Source organism: Styela clava, chromosome 7 (assembly GCF_964204865.1).
Source record: "Styela clava chromosome 7, kaStyClav1.hap1.2, whole genome shotgun sequence".
In the NCBI taxonomy this organism is placed as follows: domain Eukaryota; kingdom Metazoa; phylum Chordata; class Ascidiacea; order Stolidobranchia; family Styelidae; genus Styela; species Styela clava.
The window spans coordinates 13,530,593-13,546,697 of NC_135256.1; the positions used below are offsets into that span (position 1 = coordinate 13,530,593).

Consider the following 16,105-nt stretch of genomic DNA (forward strand, 5'->3'; position numbering starts at 1 on the left):
CTCGCCACCGCACCTCTAACTACTCTGCATGGGTTCGCAGGTTCGAATCCCATGCAGGGATGGTTATGTGCGAGAGGATTGCTGGACTCCTCGCCGTCGTTGGGTGGTTCACGTAACCGCTGGTCGGTTACGGCTTCCTCCACCACCAAGTCCATGCTTCCGAAAACAAACAATACAGTAAAACTAATCCCATACCCGACTTGGAATGGTAACCGGACGAGAGGCCGTGGTTCGCCATATGGATAAGCTGTCTTATCGGCTTTCCTCTCCCCCAGGATAAATATGTAAATCCTATCCTATCCTATATGGGTGCAATTGTTGATGGGTTCAAAAGTCCGTGGGGGCAAAAGTATGCAGGTGCAATTGTCCTGGGTGCAAATGTGCGTGGGTTCAGAGATAATGGATGGAACCGGTGTTTGTAGCCCTGGCTGCGCTGCGTCACTGACGATACACTACAGTAATTTACTTATTTTTAGTTAGCAATTGTCCTTATTAAATATTTCACAATCCCCGGCACTCACACCGCAAGAATCTGCATATATTTCTTTGCCAAGAAAGGTTCTACAAATTTTATTCCGTATGCTCACCCAATGCTCATTGGCTCACCTGGATCATTCCAATTGCGATTGTGGAATATTGCCGCAGACGCCAAAATTCTCGGCAATACATCCCAATGCGCTATGCTTTTTTCGATATCTCCAGTTACGGACGTATACATTCTTTGCTCTTCGTTTTCTCCGAGTACTGTACAGTATATCATTTTTTTATTCTCTCAGTAGGCCCTACTGTATTTAAAAAAACGCTATTTGGAGCTAGAGTTTCACTTTTTTGGGTGCACGGCGGCATCTTCCAAAGCGCATTCCTCGGAATCCTCGTGCTTTCGTTGCATTCAGTTCTCAGTTGCCGAGGGGCGTGTGGCCTCTGCGCTATTTGCGGTCTGGTGCGCTAGTTGCTTGATATGGGTTTTCAATTATGAGATTTAATGACTTATCACTTGTTTCAAATACCAATTGACCGCGTGACTAAATTGTCCGTTTTTGCTGCCAGATAAGAGTAGACTATTTAGGCTACTTCTAGTAAGATTTTCCAATTTAACTCGAGTTTTGGACTTCAGAGGATTGTGTAAATTTTTAATACTGTACAGGTAGCCTAATTCCGTAATTCATAAAATTAATGAAATGTGAAATTGAGCTTTTTCGAAGAAATTCTAATGACTTATAGTCTGGTTTATACTATATTATTATAGGGGTAATGTTATTTTGAGTGTTTATGTAGGCTATCTTTAACCATAATTACAGAATTAGACTAACTGGTTATATTTTGAGATGTTGATGGACATTTGCAGACATAGTCTAGGCCTGAAAGAAATTTGATAACATTTGTCACTTTATCTTTTTGACGTTTGAATAGAGTAAAGTTAGCCCCAATTAAAACCCATGCTCGAGTGCAATCATTCACCCCCAAAAAGAGAACACAGGAATAAGACAAATTTCGGGCCTAGTGTAGTTTCGTACCTCGAGTACTTTTAGTGGCATTGGGCATAGCAAAACAATCTTTGCATATGTCAATCCTAACCATCACCTGACTGCGTCATCCAAAAATTATTGTAATAATGATGTCACAGTGGTGTAATAAGGCCATTCAAACTGTCACTCAAGACGCGCAGACGATCACCCGAAATCGAGCAAGCTATTGCTCTTGTTTTCTCATTGCAAAGATCCCGATATGAGAGTGATCGCTGCCCGTTGGTGAGTTCTTTATCGTCGCTACAAATGCCATGTTGGGCGATCGCAGGCATATTTCTGTATTTGGCAAGCTCTATGACATTATTGTGACGTCGTAGTGACGTAATTTTTTGATGGCGTTGTCAGGTGGGGGATTGTGATTGACATGTGCAAAAATCGTTATGCCACGCCTACTAGAGGTACTTGAAGTACGAAACTACACAAGACCCCAAATTTCATTCTAGCTCGAGTATGAAATATTATTGGCATAAAAGAAAGCAACTCTTGAGTAAAAAATCTTTTATAAATTTGTGGTTGGTTTTAGTAAAAGCATGCTTTGACTCGTTCAGTCTTTGTGATCAGTCACTTTTTATTGACTCCTACAGGCAGACAGAATTTTGATTGTTTTAAAATAATATATCTTCTATATCATCCTATATCTTTGATTTTATTGGTTTTAGCGAGGTAATTGTTGTCAACTAAAGTTATGGAGAATGTGTAATGAAATCTGGAAAGTTTTCATTTTCAACAAAAATGTTTAAAAATGAAGATTGTGTGAATAGGCTATCTTGAAGTTGTTTGTCATATTATGAAAAAAAAAATCAAAGCTTTCCATTGTGTTTTTTTAAATACAATTTTCTAGAACATTTGATAATGGGAACGGTGAGATTTCTTATATGGAAAGTATATTTTTAATCATCCTTTGTTTCTTATTGCGCCAAGTGTGCACAGTAAAAAAATTATTTATATGAGATTTCAATATTAAAATTACATTTTTGCAGAAATTTGCTCAGTTTCAGCATAAACTTGTTCAAGTTAAAAATATAATGTTGAAAAGGTTTTGATATGGATATTGGAATTGTGGATTTGTATATGATTTCAAAGTAGCAGGAGCATTATTGAAAAGATATGCTATTAGGAAGATATACGTGGTCATCACTGGAAGCTTTCTGGCTCTTATACTTCGTTCTGAATGTTGTAAAATGTGATGCAAAATCGCCAATTATAGAAGTGTTTACAGCGGAATACTGTGGTGAAATTTTATGCAGTTTGCAACATTTGGAATATGATCCTGGCAACAACAAACTCTATGTTGGTGCAATTAATAAAATATACCAATTTGATGCCAGTTTATCTAAAGAGCAAACTGCGGTAACTGGGCCAAAAGAGGTCAGTGAAACATGCTATCCACATGCACCGTGTGGAAGTAATGATAAGAAATACACAAATAACTTAAACAAGTTACTCAAAGTTGATTATGATAATAAAAGAATCATAGCATGTGGGAGTATACGACAAGGATTGTGTCAACTAAGAGAACTTGGAGCTATTAAAAAATTATTAAATGACTTTACTGATTTACCAGATTCTCGTGCAAATGATTTTGTTGCAAGCACAGGTTTGCAACAAAATACTGTTGCTTTTATAGCCAATGAGGGCAGGGGTGGTACACAAAAATCTCTGTATGTTGGGGCATCGAGAACAAAAGCTGACTCAAAACTCATTTCTGATGCAGACCAATTTCCAACCTTCGCAAGTAGGAGAATGCCACAAAATAACATGGATGTTACAATGTTTTCCTCTGATTTGAATAAAAAAGAACTATCTGGATTATTGACCAAAGAAGTTTATGCTGATCAGGGTTTTCGAGTTAATTTTATCAGTGCCTTTGAAGGTAACCAAAACGGTTACTTTGTGTTGCATTATCCAAACTTGAAAGGTGGTAAGGTATATAATGGTGAAGTACATTCATATGTGGCTCAAGTATGTTTACGACAAGATGACAAGTCTACTACGAATTCCTATCTTGAAATACCAATAGCGTCCTTATCTTGGCTGGGTGAAGACGGTAGTGAAACAAAATTAAAGAGAGTCATTGCTTCTACAACTGCTCAAGTTGGTCGTTTGTTGCAAGCGAGTCTAGGTATCAAAAATGAAATTAGAGGAACGAATCCTGACGTATTATTTGCATCTTTTGCTACAGAAGGCAAAAATGCTGGTGGGAGTACTCTTGCTATTTTCCCTCTTTATGAATTGGATGATATTTATTATGATATTGCAAAAGCCTGCCTTAGTGGGAAAAAGAGAAATCATGTAGAATGGCAACGAGAGAGTCCACTGCCTTGTGATAGAATTGTAAGTTCAAATTTTCATTCAATTTTTCCCAATTCATGTTCAGTTATTATGTAGAGCTGGAAAATGTTTCAAATAAGTAGATATGGATCTAAAAACAAACGTTGGGCGACAACCACTTGTCACCAGGCAATTGGTATAATAAAAATGGAGCCTTTGTTCGCGTATATTGCTCGACCTATTGAACCTATTTACATTGTTTATTACCTTTTATTGATCTTGGGAAGATCAAAATAATTTGAGTTTTAAAGTAGTTACATCTAAGAGAATGAAAAATCATGGCAAGTATATTTTCATGAATTGTAAAATTAAATTGAAACCACATTTATGGGCTTTTATTTTGAACATACAAAAATGGAAACAGTCCGGAAAGTATACACAGAAACATGTTTTTATTGTTTATTCAACGTTTCATTTACCTCCAGCCTCTCGAAGTCGAAAAACCTCTCTGTGCTGGCAAATATATTTGGGATGTAGCTGGTCTCGTACAAAGCAATGTGACAAAACTCGGTTATACTGTGTTTCAAAGCAATGATACTGTTATCACTGCGGTTGCTGTATCAAAACAAGGTGCTCATACAGTTGCATTCATGGGAACTAAAGATGGACGAATATTGAAAGTAAGATCATATTTCCTTCTTTGTCTAAGCAGTGTATAAGCTATCATCAGACAAGTTATGAGGAAAAATTCAGGAAATAATATATCCCAATTGTTACTAATTCACACGAATAAAGCTTGTATTATTTCCTGTCGTCAATATTTCAAATTTGATTTATTCATGCAAATGTAGGCTTCTAAAAAAGAGGGGCTCTAAAAATATTCATTGATTGGTTCCTGTACATTTGAACCCACGTACATTTGAACCCACGACAATTGCACCTGCATACTATTGCACCTATGGAAATTTTTTTGTTTTGCGGAAATTTGAACCCATACTAACCCTAACCCATGGATTTTAGCACCCGCATATAGAGTGAACCCGTGGATATACGCATGGGTTCAAATGTACATGGGTTCAAATGTACGGTCACCTCGTTGAATATTCTCCTTATTTTTTATCCTACGCTACTCATGCTCTAAAACAATAGTCGCGATTACACCACTCCTTAACGACTTTCAGTCAATGTTGATTTTTCAGTTGTGAAAAATATACAATTCATGCCTTGTAATAATCTTTGAAATATGATGCCCTAAAAATTGTATTCAACTCACTATCAGAAATATATATTTCAATCAATGTAATATTTGATTTTGAAGATGTGTTAATTTTTTATTTTTTTTTATTTTCTTGTCGTTTTTGTAGCTTAAAGTGGATTCCAAGCCATCAGGAAACAGATTAACAAAGCCATATGAAGAAATTCGAATAGATTCACACAGTGATAGTTTCAATTGGAAAAATCTTGGATCACCTCAAATCCTTGCTGATATGAGATTGGACAATGATTTAACAAAATTATATGCAATGTCTGAACGGAAACTTGTTAGTCTTCATCTTCATGAATGTTCAAGGTTTTCAACTTGTTTTGATTGTCTGAATGCTGGTGATCCATTCTGTGGATGGTGCACACTAGATAATAAGTAAGTGTAATTCACTAATTCATTTCTATCCGGCCTCTTCATCTTAGAAAATGCAATACATGAAAGACTTATTTTACTACAGTAATTTGCCTAGCATTCTTGCTTTTATGAATGATTTATCAGTAGTCTACAAGTTCCATCCATGGAAATTTTAAAAACAAATAAAAAACATATGGCATCATGTAACAAATCAATTTTAAAAAAAATACTTTTATGGAGGTCAAAATTTATATTTGTCCATATATTCCAGTAAAATTCCCTCGGCAGAACTTGGGAGGGGGAAGGCCGAGGAATAAGTTGGGTGGGTTTATGGGTGGAATTTCATGGTTGAAATTTTCTTAGTTTTGAATTATCAAAAATATGTAAACTTCAAGGATGTCCAAAACGAATCAAATGGTTGAATACATTCAAAATTTATTATACTTGAATTTGATATAGTAAATTTTTAAATTTAAAAATAATTTTAAACAGTTTTATTTAATAATTGTGAATTTTGAGCCATCAGACAAGTAGATCAAAACATACAATATCTCAACTGGTAACAAATAACACAGAGAAACCAATGCCCTTTATGTTTGCGTCGTTCTAGATATGATCAGCATAAATAGTGATATAGTGATAGTACATATAGTGATTTATGTAATTGTCAACATGAACTTGACCACAATTATGTATGTATTGGAAATTCCATATTCAGAAATATTTACTCAGATGTATTCGGAATGGTGGAATGTCTTGTTTTAGTCATTCCTTATATGTAATATATAATTCTTAAATTTTAGATGTGCTGCTGAATCTGAGTGTGCTAAGGGCACATACACTTATGCAACTTCAGATCCAAGCAATTGCCCTAAGCTGAAAGAAGTTTTTCCATCTGCTCTTCCAGTTTCTTCTGATTCTCAAGTGGTAAGTACCTTAGTCAGATCTTTGTATCGTACCATATATTGTTGACTCGGAAACACAATTAATTCATGGGTAAATTAAGTTAATCAAAATCAAAGTGGGTAGTTTGAAGGTTTTCAAATAACTGTACTGGGGTCTGTTTCTAATTCTATAAATATTTATGTCTATATATTTATGATTGATCTGCAGTGCGAAATACCAGACGTTTGAAATTTATTTTTGTTTTTGCTCTTTTGGTGCATGTTATATGACAAATTACTTTATTGTGCACAACAGTACAGCTATGAAATACTTTTGGACAAAAAGTTGTCTAAGTATATTTTCATCCTCATAACTCATGAGTAAAATACTTTATTTCAACTTCATAATCAGCGTAACAAACGCTAAAAATAATTAATGAAAGCAAATAAATAGTCAAAATCAGTATATGTAAGACATTAAGCTCAATGATAAATATGTTATAATTATTTATTACAGGTCGAACTGTATATAAATTTTTTATTAAGTTTATTAATCATATAGTGGTGAATTGATTTGTACTATTTCTATATATACCCGTTTTTATCCCTGTGGAATGTGTAGCAACAATAGAAATAATGGTGCATTCTTATCCAAATAACGCCATTTCACGGCATCTTGTGTTCAATAATACAGCCAACCCGGCGAAAAATGACAAAGCGCAGTAACTCTTACATCACCCCATCAAAATAACACTCATAAGCCATGTACAATGGACTCATTACATTCTTTGTCGCATATACGAAAACATTCATTGCCTTGGGGCTGAAGACAACCATATTGGAATATGTAATGTGGTTAATTCCGTTTTACTCGCTTTAATCTTGGACTGATTGATTTGCCAATAAACGTACCTTACATCATTTTGTCGCACAAGTGCCAGCTCGCCAATTTGTAGAACTCTACACAAATGTCGGAAACGGACAGTATTTATTATATATATATAGGTACATACATCTATTATGCGATAGATTCGAGGGATTTGACTTTTCTTACTGTTTAATATCCAAGTCAAGTTCTGTAACCTGACTTTTCTGGCTATTTAAATTCAAGCCAAGTCCTGTAAACTGACTTGTTCTTCATATAAGCATAGTTGTTATTGGGCGTTGTAAAATTGTAAATATATAGATTTATTAGTTCAGCTTACTCTTAAAGGTAATTACATTTTGTCAGAGTTATTCGTAACACCGCATTTGAATAATATGCCATTAGTAACATTTATTTGTTGGCGCCTTTTGACTTTCCCGTTCGGCGTGGAATTAATGCATAATTTATGACGACGTCCGTGGTTTGAACTTGGTTGTTTTTGGAACAGATTTTCTGCCGAAATACTTTTGACGCCCGGTGGGAATTCGCGCGAATTAAACGACACGCCCTATCTGTCGCACACATTTTCATCTGAATTACGCCATAGTTTTTGTTCGCGATTTTGTCAAAATTATATATTGTCCGCGCATGCATCTAAGATAACCTTTGTTTACTAAATTCGCGAGTATTTTCTGCACCGTTCAACGAATGTTACATTTTGTAGAAAGTCGTAATCGGTCCATTTTTTCACACGAAATTATCGATGTCTTTTAATTTCTCTGTGCGGCTTGCATAATTTTGACCTTATTTATTCATCCGTGCTTCCGAATTATTTTGAATAATTCGCGATTAGGGGAAAGCTTTTTAGTTCTTTTGTAATTAAGCTTGGATAGTCTATTTTATCGAGGGCATATGGATTGACATTGACAAGAATAGACCGTACCTAATTGAAATAAACAGTTCGCTCTCTGTTTTTATTTTTATTTGATTTGAGCGGCGCTGTGAGTATTCAATTCGATTCAAGTAATTAGATATTATTAACTGTGTGCAATTTTAGCAATACAAAGATAATGTTGAGGACTATTGACTTTCTCGTTTAACAAACATATTTTTGCACGTATTCATTCGCTCGACTGACCTCGAGATTATGCAGTAAACAAGATGACCTCACTCAAGAAAGAAATTTTCTCCATTCTAATATCGTTGCCTTTTTACTCACACGCATTATGTGGCCATACTTGATCCTAATTCATATGAAATAATCGTAGATATTTTTATCGGGCCGTGGATTTTTCTATAATCGATATACTGGCGTTATGAGAATTAATCATTTTGGCGGCAAATGTCCATTACGTAACAATTCGTTCCAAACTGCCTATTGTTTGTCTTCGTTCATGGTTAAAATTTCAATTTGGTTCGAAAATATATACCAGTTAATACCGAGTCATGCATGGAACAATCCTAAAACATGTCTCATGACGATCGGCCAGTATGTATTTTAAATTGAAATAGCGATTTCATTTGAAATGTGACAATTTTTAGGATGAGCATAATAGTTTATAACGTTATGTCTAGAAATAAAATACGATAAAAGTCAATAACTTATAATTCATATGTAATAATCATATCTATTTTAATAATACTTAGAATATTCTGAAACTAGGGCAAACTTATTTATTTTCACATATCTTGGTGTAGCCGCCAATGTTATGCTTCATAAGTAATCATATTTAGAAATTCTTCAAGTTTATTACCAAGTTTAAAAATGTTTAATTATGTTCGTCTTATCACGGGCCTTTGTTGTGCAAATCATTCTATTCATATTGTGCCATGCTTGAACTAATAAAGCAACAATTTTAATATGCGATAGAAGATGCCTCAGCCACGTCAGGTGTCACGTTTCATGCCTGCGGCGAGAAACAAATATGCCACTCATAACAAACAAACACATAAGATAGGCTACTTGACTGTAAGAAAATTTCCCACTTCAATGTAAACGCCCTGTTTATTGAAATATATCAGGAGTAACATATTAAACTTGGCGTTATATAGCCGATTAAATGATTGGACTGTTTTATTGCAATAGAATATGTTACTACTAGTAGATGAACATCAGAATGGAGTCTAAATTGACACCGATCTTCTGCTTTTACAACCCGATATTAATTATTACTTGCGCTGTTTATCGGCGATTGGTGAAGTGGCCGCCCGTCAGAAACCGCCATGGTTCTATTTAAATCTGGTATCGGGAAATGCTCTGTATAGTTAAGCAGACACCAAAAATGTAACCGCTTCAAAGTAAAATTCACCTAAGAATTCACGAACAGAAATTACCGGTACATATTAAAGTGTGGCATTATTAGAAACAAACATATACCCGACATTCCTCATTACTTGCGCTGTTTATTGCCGATTGGTGAAGTTGGCCGCCCATCAGAAACCGCCTCGGCTGTATTTAAATCTGATATCGGGAAATGCGATGTATAGTGAAACAGACACCAAAAATGTAACCGCTTCAAACTAAAATTCGCCTAAAACTTCACGAACAGAAATTACATATTAAAGTTTGGCATTACCAGATTCAAACGTATACATTTTTTTATGAAATAAATATGATATTTTTATAGTATCGTGCCGATAAGTTACATCTTCCGGAATACGTAATTTCGGCATTCTTTAAACCAGTGAAAGACCATGACGTCGCGTGTCCTATGTCGAATAAAACGGCAAAATGTTGACGAGGATCATGTTATGAGCTTGTTTTCGTGTTACGGGAAAGCGTACACATCCGGACGGAACGAAATTCCGCGGTCAAATTGGCCACGCGTCGCTGCCCTTGTGCCCAAGTGTTTAGTTGATATGCCACGATTTAACACGCCGGGATACTTTTATCATCGTTTGTGGGTGATTGACACTCGCCCGAATGCTGAATTCATTACAGGACAATAAATGCCAAGTCGATTTGAATGTATTTTTACTGTCGAAAATACTCATTTTCAATGGTTTATAATTCTGTTTGTGTCCAGAGATCGAATATGCCTCTATCTGGACATATCCTTTTCGTCCACATGCTATGAACAAGAATGGCCTAAATTTAAACTAAATTACAATTTATGACAATGAAAAGAACGAATATACAATTCAGAAAATTGATCATAATAGTAATGAGTTATAGTTATCATAGTGATTTGAAATGAGCATTATTATTCGATATTATAATACCTTTTTATACTGGCTTTTTCTCATTATATTATTTATTGAATGTGAAAATTGTAGCTATTTGTTTCCTTAAAATTGTGAATTGCTGAAATTTTATCACTTTTGCAGTAATAAAAACCATCATATAAAGTAGGGCTGTAGTGTGGTTGTTACAACATGTTTCAACAGTCATCAAGTCGGAATTTTAAAATCCTTGGTGCCAGGAATCAGAATTTTAGACTTTCAATGGTGATAATAGAAGTCAAAATAATTTTCCACAGAAACTCAAAAACTTCATTAAGTTTACTAAGTATTCTTAATCTTAATGGTCTATTAATATAGAGAGGCTAGAGAGAATTTGATTTTCTTAATCAGAATAAATTTTTTTTTACAACCTGGGGTGTGAAGTCATTTGTTGGTTTTCCCAAACTCTACAGCATATGGATAATATATTCAGGAAAGCTCATTATGCGTGCCTACATTTAGAATCACTTACGAATTGCTACTTATGGTACTAAGTAGCCAATTTTTTTTTTTTTTTTTAATTTTGGACTAAAGTTCTTCAACTTCTTAGACCCAAAAGTGGTGTAATTATGACAATAATTTCTACTCACTTTGTATTCATTCACACACCGATTTGCAAGTACATTATGTATACGGTACATTGCCAACTTGAAGTTTTTTTTGCTGACAAGTTGGAATGTTCTCAAGGTCAAGTAGATTACCAGCTTATCTGTGTTATGTTTACAAGATATTTCAATGATTGTATAAATTACTCCTTGAGATTACTTTCTATTTTGATTACACCAATGCCAAGTACAGTAACAATTTAGCTCCAACAATGGCCCCACCTCTAGGAATATTCGATAATTTTGAAGCCCCTGCTATGCTAAAAGAAACTTTTTGTTTTTGAAAAAAAAAAGTTCATTTAGAAATATTGATATGTTCATTTATGAAATCTGAAACAAAACAGCAGTTTTTTTTTTATTACGGAGTGGTCTTAATTTGTATCAGCCTTTACTTACCGTAACTACCATATTCAAATCTGCCAGGATTATTGTGTTGGCAGTATAATTAATAAGCTTAAAGCACCGATGAGATGTAAAGTTCACTGTTTGCTTACTGAAATTCGATAGTATTTTGACTATTAATTTATTATTTGAGATAGATACCATTCAAAAATGTATTCTCGTATGAATAACAGTGTTTATCCCTCGCAAGAAGTGATATTCTTCTTGTACATTTTTTAATAAATTTAGTTCCATCCCCTCACACTCACCGTATATTGTATATTTTCACATTCTTTGAAAGGGGAAGTGGCCATAACAAAGCCATAATGATTACCCTTATCATCTCCTTAGTCAGGTCTCATCTAATCTTGTCTGGAATGTATGCTATTGGGCATGTGCAAACATGTATTTTTTCAGTGTTCCCCTTCTATTTTGATAACCTTTAAGAAAGCCAATTTCAAAAAAATTCTTTGCTTTTGTCACACTTTGTTTATGTTTTATTATTCATTATCTAAACATTTTTATTGGAATTATATAAATAATTTTTACTTGGAATGAAAATGATTGAGATTTTCTGCGAAGAGCATACAATAGAAAATATATTGACTCAGTTGACTAGTACAATGAGAATCACACAAGGATGCATCCGACCATCCTTTGTATACATAGTTTACATTATTTGAGGAATTTTCACAATTTCACTGAGTGCTGTAATAACTTATTTAAGTATTATTTAACAATGTTCTAAACTTAGATATTATAAGCGGTGCACTGTTTGAATCTTTTTACTCTGATATTTATTTAGTTCAGAGTTGTTACATTACAAGTTGTAATTTACAACAAAATTGGTATATATTTTAATATAGTAAAATTCACTTAAATGCGAAATAAAATAGTAATTGAGACATAATTTTATAAAATAAAATTCGGGTATATTTCTAGAAATGTACAAGTATTAGTTCAAATAAAATTCCTTATTAAAGTAATTCACAAAGGCTATATCAACATGCCATAAATCATCTGCTGTCTGGTTTGAATCAGAATATTTGGAAAAAGAATTTGGTGATTTCATATTGAAATGTTAATCATGATTTTCCATTTATACAACTAGTATAAAACTTCTTTTGAGAGGATTTTAACATTTTGTAACCACCGTTAGGATCATCATTCATTAGAGATGGCAAGCGCTGTAGTTCATAGTTTTAAAAAAATGTGAAGCAGAAATATTCTATGTTCTATTAAACTTAACTATTCAAGAAATTTACGAAAACCTGAGGTTCTGATTATAAGCCTACTTATTGCGAACTCAACTCATAAGCTTGTCTGATTTCGATCAGACAAAATATTGCAGAATAAAAATTATGGAAATTTATTGTAAGACATTTGAACCACTCAATGATTTTCCATTTAAGGTTTTTTTCTTGTTTTCAGATCAAAGTCACCATTGCAAATATCCCTGAACCAAGGTCTGCTGGTCGTTATACTTGTGTGTTTGGTGGAGGAAGATCGAAAACCAATGCAAGACATCTAGGAAGCTCTATAACTTGCATGTCACCACCTAGATCAGAAGTTCCAAAGTTGAATGGGAAAGGTAAGTTAGATTGAAGCAAAAAATGTAGATTTATATCTGGTTAATAATATATTTAAATGTAAGCATGAGTAAACACGTTTCCAAATTTAACATATTAACCCTAAAATACAAGAGAAAATTATATGTAATATATCCATATTCAGATAATGTAATATGCAAGTTGGTTTTGGTGCATAAACAATGATGCCTTGACTGAATGTCCTATATAGCCAGTCATAATTGTGTCTCTACTCTCAGAATTAAAAGAGTCGTATTTTCAGGTTATTGGACACGAAGTCAACCTATGGATCGTTTTATTATTATGTTATTGTTGTTCTTGTTGGTGTTTTTCACTTGTCTTGTTGTATGAAAAAATGATTACTGGACCCATTGCTTTGAATTAATGTTTTCGCTAGAAGGCTATTACCTTGTTTATTTCTAAAATTCCTGTGGGATCTAAGGGACTCGTTTTTTATGTGTGATGGCGATGACATCATCAAAATTAGAAATTACACCTTTTGGTGGTTCCACGTTCGCAATCATTGCCATCTGGTGGTCAGGCGAAATTTGAAAGACTATGGTACTGGTAGTCTACAGTAAAAGTTAAAATACCCGTACTACTTAATTTTGTTCCGTCTTTTGTGCCTATATCCATAGCATCGCTTTCTTTTAGTACGGTAAGTTAATAATCACATTTTTTTTTAATATTTTACTATATCATACAAGTGTATCATTGGTATTAATTTGCCATATATGATCATGTAATTTATATGAAAATTTTCTCATTTCATATCACAGAAGTCAGTGTGCCATTATCACTGTATTTTGAAAAAGAAAATTTGGAGCCGACCAACATCGCAAGCACGGAAATAGTATTTTATGACTGCAAGAACTTCAGATCGTGAGTAATAACTTATCAATATAAAATCAAATGGTTTTTACAATTCTACTCGAGTTTGAATTTATTTTACCACTCAACATTAGTTAGTTTAATTCAGAGTATTTAAAAAAAATAGGGATTGGTATTTCTCGGTGCACTTTTTAAGTAATCGGTCATATTTCAAAGTTTTATTGTTTCAACTCAAAGTTACACTTAAACATGAGTTTATTACTCTCATATATTTACATTTAGTTGTCTTCCATGCCTGAGTTCACCAGAGTTCCAGTGTCATTGGTGTACAAATGACAATCAATGCAGACAAAATGGAAATTCATGCAGAAGTTTTCCAGGAGATGTTTTCAGAGATGAGGTAAGATTTCTGAATCCTTCACTGTGTTTCAATTCCAGATTAGTGCCTTGAAATTTTTTGATACTTTATAATTATGTTGGAACCCAAACAATTAGATTTTCATTAATTTTTAGTTGTTGAAGAAAAATAGTTAACTCTTTGACAAGCTCACTTTTTTGGTAGGTGGGGCCAAGTTCAACATCTGACATTGTCATATTTGTTTCAAATTGTTAATTTGAGTTGCTAAATACTGTAGTAATATTAATGCAGTTTACGTATTTCTCTGTACTAAAATATTGTTGTGCATGATAACTGTTTTAACAAATGTTAGTAAGAACAAAGCACATGATTCAATAATATGCTTTGGTTAGAATGGTTGTCAGATTTTGGCAGTAAGACTGATAATAGATATTGTTCTGGGTCAAATCAAATCAATTTTGTAATAATATTCCTTGAAGAATTTGATTTTATCTCATTTGAGGGGAAAACCAGATAAGACAGTTTAATAGAACAATGAACCAAGGACTCCCATTCGATGTCCAGTTCATGTTTGGTATGGCAATAGTTAGCAGTTATTTGTTCCAGATGCATGGGCTTGTTGAAAAATGACTTTTATTATCTCAAATTGTAAGGTAAACCTTAATATTTTATTCTGATCTTGAAATACCCACTGACACTATTTGTCCTGCTCTAAACAGGTTTCAAATAGTTAGTCTGGTCCGTTGTATGTTTGGATTAATTAACAACTGCGCCATTGATATCATATTTGCGATTATAGTTTCAAGTAGGTGGGTTTTTGAATTAGATGATGTGATAATAAGCAAACTTCCAAACTATGTTACATATTGTGTATTGCGTCATCACGTCTGGTTGGAAACAATGATGTATTGTAATTCAATCAGATAAGACTGCTATGTGTTTAACCTCGGGACATACATTCTTGAGGTGCCGCCTGATTATTGTGTAGCTATGTGTGATAATCTTTCATAGACAACATTCTTTGAAAAAAATTTTTTAAGCCTGTCTGTCTGTCTATGGAACAATATTAGTGTATTGAATTTGCAACTTTAGATAATCCGCCTAAAAATTTTATTACGTTGTTACATTGTAACATGCGGGATGGCTGAAACCAGTAATCTAATATTCCGAATACAGTTCGAAATTATATTTTCAACACATGGAATATGGAATATACCGGTATTTCAAATTGAGTCATGATCAACAAAGAACACACAATAAGTAGATGAATATTCAATGAATAGTTAAGATAAATAGCAGAAGGCCTCTTTGTCATATTGTGAGATTTCAAATTGCTTGAAATGATAATTTTTCAAATCAAGAATCAAATTGGAAAGTAGGTTTCTCCATATTTTATTCTGTAACATTGCTTTGTGTGAACTTCAATATTATAACAATGTATTCATATTGTGAGTGATTCTCAATTGTAACAATGTTTGCACACAATTTTCTATATGTTATTGAATAGCAGATCAGACACAAAGGAGGTTCCAAGGCGCCAATTTTGCCATGCTACCAGACTATCTATTTGTTATTTGACAATGGTATTCAGAAATCCCCATAGTCTTCTGTGGTATTTGTTTTGTCTATACTCAGAGATAATCGTCATCTGAACTCTGTGACATGATATTTTTTTGTTTGTTGATTTAATCAATATTGGTCCTCATTTCAATTTGAAATGGCGCTAAAGTTCAGAGTAATACTCGTAAACAATTCAATGCTGTTTCAAAACTAAGTTTCAGTGTAATGGGATAAGGTTTCAAAATTCGTGCGGATTTGGAAAGATGACAAGCGGCTTAATTAAATGAAAAATTCGTGTTCATTTACTAGTCCAGTGAATTCAGTTGCATGGACTTGGATTTGGGTCAAATTCTTTTAATAAATTACACTTTTTCTAATACTTTTATTCAAACTAT

The 16,105-nt window shown here is 33.7% G+C and overlaps 1 protein-coding gene across 1 annotated transcript in view; it reads left to right on the forward strand.

Annotated features, from left to right (window-relative positions):
- The first annotated feature begins 2,510 nt into the window (after positions 1-2,510).
- The window catches only part of LOC120328892 (plexin-A2-like), a 52,781-nt gene continuing 39,186 nt past the window's right edge, over positions 2,511-16,105 (forward strand). The window contains exons 1-7 of the mRNA XM_039395455.2: positions 2,511-3,860; positions 4,283-4,477; positions 5,162-5,436; positions 6,219-6,342; positions 12,804-12,963; positions 13,741-13,843; positions 14,075-14,192. Coding sequence (XP_039251389.2) covers positions 2,634-3,860; positions 4,283-4,477; positions 5,162-5,436; positions 6,219-6,342; positions 12,804-12,963; positions 13,741-13,843; positions 14,075-14,192 — 2,202 coding nt within the window. The 5' untranslated portion in view covers positions 2,511-2,633. The remainder of the gene's footprint in view (positions 3,861-4,282; positions 4,478-5,161; positions 5,437-6,218; positions 6,343-12,803; positions 12,964-13,740; positions 13,844-14,074; positions 14,193-16,105) is intronic.